The sequence below is a fragment of the Branchiostoma belcheri genome, unplaced genomic scaffold (genome assembly GCF_001625305.1).
Source record: "Branchiostoma belcheri isolate BF01 breed outbred unplaced genomic scaffold, Haploidv18h27 scaffold8, whole genome shotgun sequence".
Lineage (NCBI taxonomy): Eukaryota > Metazoa > Chordata > Leptocardii > Amphioxiformes > Branchiostomatidae > Branchiostoma > Branchiostoma belcheri.
In genome coordinates, this window is record NW_017804464.1 from 142,558 (window position 1) to 151,052 (window position 8,495).

The 8,495-nt window shown below is 44.6% G+C and overlaps 1 protein-coding gene across 1 annotated transcript; it reads left to right on the plus strand.

Annotated features, from left to right (window-relative positions):
• The first annotated feature begins 226 nt into the window (after nucleotides 1-226).
• On the plus strand, nucleotides 227-8,495 carry LOC109485986 (opsin-3-like). The gene is made up of 4 exons (XM_019789682.1): nucleotides 227-584; nucleotides 6,336-6,664; nucleotides 6,921-7,151; nucleotides 8,424-8,495. Exons 1-4 carry the CDS (start codon nucleotides 227-229, stop codon nucleotides 8,493-8,495), a joined length of 990 nt encoding a protein of 329 aa, XP_019645241.1.

An 8,495-nucleotide genomic window follows, 5' to 3' on the forward strand; every position in this document is an offset into this window, starting at 1 on the left:
TACATTCATTCATTTAAATATTATGTTCATTTCCACGAATTGACTCCCACGCTACAAGTGTGCTGCCAATTGACCAATAAACGACGTACGTTACTGGCTCACTTACGCCTTTTTCTCTCTCACGTGGTTATACGACGGGCGGAAGGCGTTCGCCCACAGTGTATATGTGCAACTACTGCCTCAGTTGATTCATTCCGTCCGTTTGTAAAGTCCGCTGAGTAAGACTATGGATGTGAACATGTCCGGGAGTTGGAACGGGAGCGGCCCGGCGGTGTGGAGCGTCACCCCGCGCGGGGAGACAGACGAGCCCCCGCTCCTGCCCTACCAGGGCTTCCTGGCCGTGTCTGCGGTGCTGGGGACGTTCGGCGTCGGCGGCATCGTCTCCAACTTCACGGTGCTGCTGATGTTCTGGCAGTACCCGACCCTCCGCACGCCGTTCAACATGCTGCTGATGAACCTGTGTCTGAGCGGGCTGATCGTGTCCGTGGCCGGCATCCCCTTCTCCCTGGCCTCCGCTATCCACGGCCGATGGATCTGGGGCCGGGCTGGCTGCGTGTACTACGGTTTCACCAACAGTTTCTGCGGTAAGACATCAACACATTCACGCCCACCACAGGTATCCTGGGTGCCAGACTGTTGCCAGCCAATCCAGGGGTAATATACAGGCTAGCTCCTCGGCTCCAAAAATTTTACCTAGGTACCCCCTCAGATAGACTCAGAGCAATCTGGCTGCATCAGAGGCATATATTAGACCCCCCAACTGTGGGATCGGGGCTCCCCCCAGACGAAGGGGGTATTGTGTCGAGCCGGGGTCTAGCATCCAGGCCGACCACACACCACCTTCGTCTCGTAAACGGTCGCTACCATTTGAAACTGTCGATGCCATTAGGCAGAACGGCAAACTTTAAGTGTTTTAGAACGGTCAAGGCACACCGTGATGTTTCGTGGCGTAGTGGGTAAAGGTTTTAGAATAAGGCTTTTTTAACCCCGGTTCGAATCCTAGCTTGTTGCCTTTCTGTTTTTCACTATTCTTTTTACGATCCTGTCGTACATTTTCAATTGAAATGTTCCATTTTATACATTTTATACGTTTTGCCTCTCGAAGACGTCATGATGTGCTCGGACATGGCGGTGACCAGTCAGCGATATGACAACGACCGTTTCAAACGGAAGAAAAAACGTTTACAAGGCGGAAACGGCGTCTCTGTTTATGTAACCCGAGTTTTATTAGTGCTCTAAAACTTCTGTCATATTATCTCCATAATTTTTTCAACTATACTAAATGCATGATTGAGCAATGCTAGCCTCTATCCAGGGCTGCTTAAGCAAAATAATGCGCCATTGCTTGTTATTGCATGTACTTGATTTGATTTATTAGACTGCATCTAAAGTGTTATATAACCGGAACTTCACATCTAGCCGGAGGCTACAATAAAGAGGTACCCTAGTAACTGGACAACAAACAATTAACTTCATGAAATAAGAACGGTTACGATTCACATGCATTAACAGAGGTAAACAAACAATTAACAACATTGTATTATTTGTAATTGTTAGGTCTTATTGATACATGAATCTTTATTTGCTAAATCACGCCTGAAATCTAATTGCTTGTAAAGAGTCAACGAAAATGAAATAAAGTAGTACTAGTACCTACTACTACTAGTGGGAAATATTCAACTACTGTCTGATCAATTTATGCTACTACTACGCTTGCTATTGAAAGGTTTGGCTTGAAGGCAATGTTTATTACCATCAGTAGTGAAGTTAGTGATATTAACATCTTGCCAGAGCTCGTCACAACTGTGGCTTAATTGTATTTTTTTCATGTTTCTGTTGTAGCAACAACATACAGACTGATTTGGTGCCCTACCGTTACGTTACCATGTTCTCATGGGACGGTTCTATCACAGGAAAGCGGTCCAAATGATGCCAAATGATGGCTGATGTACGATCTCATTATAGGATTTCTATATTAGGCCATGCCAGTTTGATTACTACTAGTACATGTTTGACATCCTCAGGGAACCCAATGCAAAAACCGATGCAAGCGTAAAATGTCTGACAAAACAATTCCTTCATTGAGGGATCTACGTGGTCATAAAGGTTGAACAAATGACTAAACATGGTATGGTAGAGCGAATGATAGACACTTTATTTTCATTTCTTTGCATTTTCGTCCTTTCTAGCTCCCTTCCTTAGTATCGTTTTGTAATATTATTTTTGAAATGTACGGCACATATTTGCTCATTTTAAAGCAGGTCCTTTGTACGATTTACAGTATGGTCTAAAACATTTTTCGGGGAAATGGAGGAAAATTCATGCGCGCGCGGACGGCCATCTATACAATCAACTCAACACGGCCTCAAGCACATATTAAGCCTTTCCAAAAGCTATGGCTATTACTGTTCAAGATTTCTCTTTGTGCCTCTTTGAAACAGGTCTATTACGGCATGCGCCATCGACCTACTTTCAGAGAAGTAATAATGTATTTATAGAAAAAAACACCGGCCCTACAAGCCCATCCAATAACGCTGTATTGCTCCAATATTACTAGAGGCATCTCACAATTGGAGGCAACCCCCTATGCACACAGATCGCCAAATATGTGGCATCCGCCTACAAAAACACACGTCAATACTAATGTTTATTTCACATGCAGACTGCAACACAACATATAAAGCTGAAGGCCATGTTAATCAAGTTTAACTAAAGGCATGCTGAAAAAAATGTATTACGTAAATGTATTACGTAAATGTATTACTGTCGTAATCGACAATTAACCTGTAGCGTATCGCACAGTAAATTGCCAATCAAATGCATCTCGATCGACCTACATTTCTGGCCAGATGTAGGCCACATCTACCTTTTTTATACAAATCGAATCGAATTCGAGTCAAATTTGGCCTCGAACACGCCCCCAAACACTGCTGACCTATTCTTTAACACCAGTCAACCAACAGCCAACCAAAGTCGAACCTACTCCACTACCGAATGCTTTAAACAGTTTTAAACATTCGCAGCCGAACTGTAGCCGACTTCCCGCCGCGAACACCAGCCAAGCACAGCCGACATTGCCGCCGACCTCCTCCCGACCACGGTTGGGGGAGATTTCTGCAGTGTTTGGGAGGATATTCGGCAATGTTCGAAAGGGGCTTTACTGAATAACAGGTCTCAAATTTCCAAGAAGTGCAAGTAAGACTGACCGGATTAGGTGAACACTAGTTACCATTATCGTAAATCCATGGCTTGGGTTAATAATCCGGCTTACCAGCAACAGTGGCCAGCTGATGTCAAGCTATCGTATCTGGCGTACCTAATAATATCATCTTATGTAATCATTTAGGTATTCAATCAAGTGATCTTGATGACATTTGAAAAGCTAGCGCAAATAGAAACGACATTGCTGTCACCTTTAAACCTTTTAAATAAAATCCTATTCCAGGAAAATCTCCAGGACAAGAAAGAAGCTAGCCTTGAAGTTACAGTGGATGGACAGTTAACCCAAAATTTTATTGGATAGTATAATAAAGACAATGGGGACAGTTCGCCTTATCTTCAATTGTAAAAGACTGTATTCATTCCATTGTGCAATTTGAGACAACCTGGCGTCAGCTAATGCAGCGATACGCCAGCGACCTTTCAGTGCATTTGCTCTTATCATGGCTAAAATGGTATTATCCTGCCGTACTTACATGTACTCTTCTACAATCCATCAATGCATTCATAAAGGGCTAAGCATTTGAGAGACACTAAAGGTGTCGCTATCTTTGCTGCAAAGTGCGCCGTTTGCCATTAGGCATCTACAGGGCGTATGTCGACCCCTGATAACGTTAATCAGTATAATCGCTATTCCATTAGAGATTAATTTTTCTATCGTAAGAGACACAACTGAAGAACCAGCACGATATTTGTTATGCACTAAGTGGACATGAAATACACCTATCATATCTAATGCAAAGCAGGTTAAGATCGTAATTCAAAGACCTTTGACTTGCTTTGGTTGTGTGTTCTGGGAACGACGGGGGAGTTATGTGAAACTAATTCCATTGCCTCTCCAAGGTGATTGATTTTTATCAATCTTTGAGAAAAAACTTATAGTTAAAAACCCTTATTAAATGGATATTGTGCATATCAAGCACCATACATATTTTAGATGACTTTTTAGATGACTACTTCATTGGTATCTTCATAAAAGACCCATCCTAAGGTACCCATGTGAATATACAGATGGGGTTTTAATTGATTTATTGTCCGAAGACGTTATATGAAAATGATTGCATGGTGAAGAGAGGGCACTTTCTGACACGTCCTTTATCTGTCCAATATTAACGAGTACCTCTTCACGGTACCTGACATTACACTTTTAAGTCAGAAACGTTAGTAGAGTTTGACCTACTTTGTTACACAGTATTGTGGACTGCTCAAGACTTGGAATGGCTGGTGATGCTTGATGTGTATACTTATATACACATACTTAGCGAGTATGTGTATGGCATACTCGCTAAGCCCGTTAAAATTCAAATACCTTGAATACTGTAATTCTTTTTTTTTTCATTATAAATTTCACATTTTTATTACATTCTCTCTTGAACATTTGCTATCTGGTGCACCACTAAATTTGTTGATGCAACAGCCTTCTATATCGCGCAAGGGTGACAGCTGTCAAGCTGTCAAGAGAGAAACTAAAAACAATACTGTACCTCCATTTTTTCTTGGAGAAAAGAACTGGGACACGGAAGTTGCAAATTGGATATCCGTTGTTGACCCGATTCTAGTGCACTGCCTTCACGCCTGGCTGGAGCATAATTTGGTTGTTCATTAACGTCACAACCCACGGGTCCTACGGTCCAACCTCCCACATACCCTATCAACTGCACACGACCGTACCGACTTGCCTGTCAATTTGTCTAACGGTAGCATTAGCTAGCAGATTCAATCTCGTGGACCCAATTTTCCAACATCTCCTGAACCCTTCCAGCGTCCACAGAAAATAAGGCATTGCCTTCAATCAGCAACTGTCCGTAAAATGAGGTTGCACTGTGTGGTTGAATATCAAGGTTCTTTATTCACAATCGCTTGTCTTCAAGAACCGGCCTTTTGATGGCCGTCTGTCATCTGTATCAGGGCTATTCTGACTGGTTCACTGTGTACTGAAGCTAGGTGTCACTGGTTCACTGTGCACTGAATCTAGGTGTTACTGGTTCACTGTGCACTGAAGCTAGGTGTTACTGGTTCACTGTGCACGGAAGCTAGGTGTTACTGGTTCACTGTGCACTGAAGCTAGGTGTTACTGGTTCACTGTGCACGGAAGCTAGGTGTTACTGGTTCACTGTGTACTGAATCTAGGTGTTACTGGTTCACTGTGCACTGAATCTAGGTGTTACTGGTTCACTGTGCACGGAAGCTAGGTGTCCCTGGTTCACTGTGCACTGAAGCTAGGTGTTACTGGTTCACTGTGCACTGAAGCTAGGTGTCACTGGTTCACTGTGCACGGAAGCTAGGTGTTACTGGTTCACTGTGCACGGAAGCTAGGTGTTACTGGTTCACTGTGCACTGAAGCTAGGTGTCACTAGTTCACTGTGCACGGAAGCTAGCTGTTACTGGTTCACTGTGCACTGAAGCTAGGTGTCACTGGTTCACTGTGCACGGAAGCTAGCTATAGGTGTCACTGGTTCATTGTGCACTAGGCTGAATCTAGGTGTTACTGATTCTCTGCTTCAGTGCACAGTGAACCAGTAACACCTAGCTTCAGTACACAGTAAATATCAAAGTTCTTTATTCACAACCACTAGTAACACCTAGCTTCAGTATACATTGAACCAGTAACACCTAGCTTCAGTGCACAGTGAACCAGTAACACCTAGCTTCAGTGCACAGTGAACCAGTTAGCTCTAGTGCACAGTGAACCAGTAACACCTAGCTTCAGTACACAGTAAATATCAAAGTTCTTTATTCACAACCACTAGTAACACCTAGCTTCAGTATACATTGAACCAGTAACGCCTAGCTTCAGTGCACAGTGAACCAGTAACACCTAGCTACAGTGCACAGTGAACCAGGAACACCTAGCTCCAGTGCACAAGGAACACCTAGCTCCAGTGCACAGTGAACCAGTAACACCTAGCTCCAGTGCACAGTGAACCAGGAACACCTAGCTCCAGTGCACAATGAACCTACCATAATTGCCCTGATTAAGATGGCAGACGGCTATCGAAACGTCATCTCTTCGAGTAAACAACTGAAGTGGTTGTGAATAAAGAACTTTGATATATCAACCATTCATCAACCTGAAGAAAATTATTTACGTTGTGTATGGGGTCTATTTGATGCAGGTATTCTCTCCATGATAACCCTGACGGTCATCGCCTACCAGCGCTACAAGATCACCATGCGCCCCCCGGGAGCCCCCAGTCTGAAGTACCCAGATGTGACCAAGGCCATCGCCTTTATCTGGGTCTACTCCATCTGCTGGACCGTACCACCGCTGTTCGGGTGGAGCAGCTACCAGCTGGAGGGACCGAGGATAGGCTGCTCCGTGGACTGGAGCTCGGACACCGTCAACGGCATCTCCTACATCATGGCGTTCTTCCTGTCGTGCCTAATCCTACCGCTAGGTGTCATTGCCGTGTGCTACGTCAGGCTCTGGCAGCACGTACACAAGGTAAAATAGTTTACACCTGTTTCGAAATTTCTACAGTTTGTAACAGTGGGTGCATATTGCCTCTAGGAAGCATAAGGGACCTTAACACTACTGTTAGTGTCCTACCCTTGTATAATGGCATATAGCTAATAACCGACCACTTTTTAGGTTACGGTGCGATGACCAATGGGAAATGGAGCCTTCTGATTGGTATATGGCTATATGATAATAATTACTAATCTAAAACTCTTCTTGTGTCCTCCAGAGGGCAGGCCAGCAGCACAACAAGAAGTCTGTGGCGAGTAAGGCGGAGGGCCGGATCGGGCTGATGGTGGTGGTGCTCATCACGTGTTTCCTGCTGTGCTGGCTGCCGTACGGGCTCGTGGCGCTCATCGTCACCTTCGGGAAGCCGCAGCTCATCACCCCGACCGCCGCCATCGTCTGTACGCTCATGGCCAAGTCCAGCGTCATGTGGAACCCCGTCATCTACGTCGTCATGAACAACCAGGTCAGTTGTGGTAGTAGTAGAGTGTTCGCCTTGGAACCAAGGAGGGTCTGCATGGGGGGGTCCTGGCAACGGTTAACGGTAAATTCAGCAGGGCCGATAACGCTTTACGGTAAATTCAGGACAGTCGGCAACGCTTAACGGTAAATTGACAAGTTTTTTTTCGAGCTACACTGGATTTGGTATCTCGCTTTGTGAGAAAAGGTGATCACTGACAAAATTACGTATACCTTACATGTAATGAAGCATGCCTTAAAGGTATGCGTTCCCTGTGTTTCCCACCTGCCCTGGTCCCCGAGTGCGTCCACAAATACCGGGGTGTCCGAGTCGACGTCGGCCAGCTTGCATTTTTTCAGTCTGCCCAGTTTTACCGATGGATTTTGAGAGGGGAGCGCCGAAGGCGCTCGTAATCTAGGGGGGTCCGGGGGAATGCTTCCCCGGGAAATTTAGGATTTTTAAGCCTTCAAAAACGCAATTTCCCAGCGCAATGAATTTCCGACCGAGCGCAGAAGCGCGAGCAATGTAGGGGGGTCCGGGGCATTCTCCCCCGGGAAATTTTGTATTTTTAAACCTTCAATGACGCATTTTCCTGCACTTTGAAAAGTAACATTAGGCGTAACGAAGAATTATTCATTAACGCTTAACGCTGAATTTAGGATGACAAATAACGTCTTACGTTGAATTAAAACGACCCATAACGCTTCACGAGGAATATACTGATAACGCTTAACGTTGAATTAGAGCTGGCCGGCAACGATTAACGGTAAATTAAAATAGCCCATAACGGTTAACGAAAAAGGGCATGCAGACCCTCACCAAGAGGTCCCGGGTTCGAACCCTGCCATGCCGCCTATCTTGTGCCCTTTGGAAAGGTCCTTTACATGAATTTCCCCATTTGATTCAAGTGAAAAATGAGTTTGTCTGTCGTCCATGCGTTGATGGCGGCATGAAAAAAAAATTGAGTGTGCCGTCGCCATATGTTGTGATAAATGTTGAAATAGAAAAAAACACGTGACCGCATACACAAGATTAAAAGTATCAAATAAACAATTTTAGGGCGGGGAAACAAAAAAATATTCTCGATGAGGAAATCTGTGATATTGACATTTACTGCCATTTCTTAGCACATTTTTGTCATTATTTCATTGACATGGACCAAAATCAAGCTACGCGGGGACATCTTTTTTTATCTCTCATATATATATTTCTACACCAAACAGAGTATTTTACTCCTGACTACCTCTCATGTACATTTCTCTTTCACTTTCCTCCCAGTTCCGGAGGCACCTGCTGGCCCTGCTCCGCTGTCTGCGGGACGCCGAGACCTCTGGACCAACTCCGGTCTGA

What these genes read in the sequence shown, in the direction of transcription:
- LOC109485986 (XM_019789682.1), top strand. Translation starts at nt 227, where the DNA reads ATGGATGTGAACATGTCCGGGAGTTGGAACGGGAGCGGCCCGGCGGTG. An exon ending in TCTGGCAGCACGTACACAAG is followed by an intron (nt 6,665 to 6,920) that starts GTAAAATAGTTT and finishes AGGGCAGGCCAG; the next exon opens with CAGCACAACAAGAAGTCTGT. An exon ending in ACGTCGTCATGAACAACCAG is followed by an intron (nt 7,152 to 8,423) that starts GTCAGTTGTGGT and finishes CTTTCCTCCCAG; the next exon opens with TTCCGGAGGCACCTGCTGGC.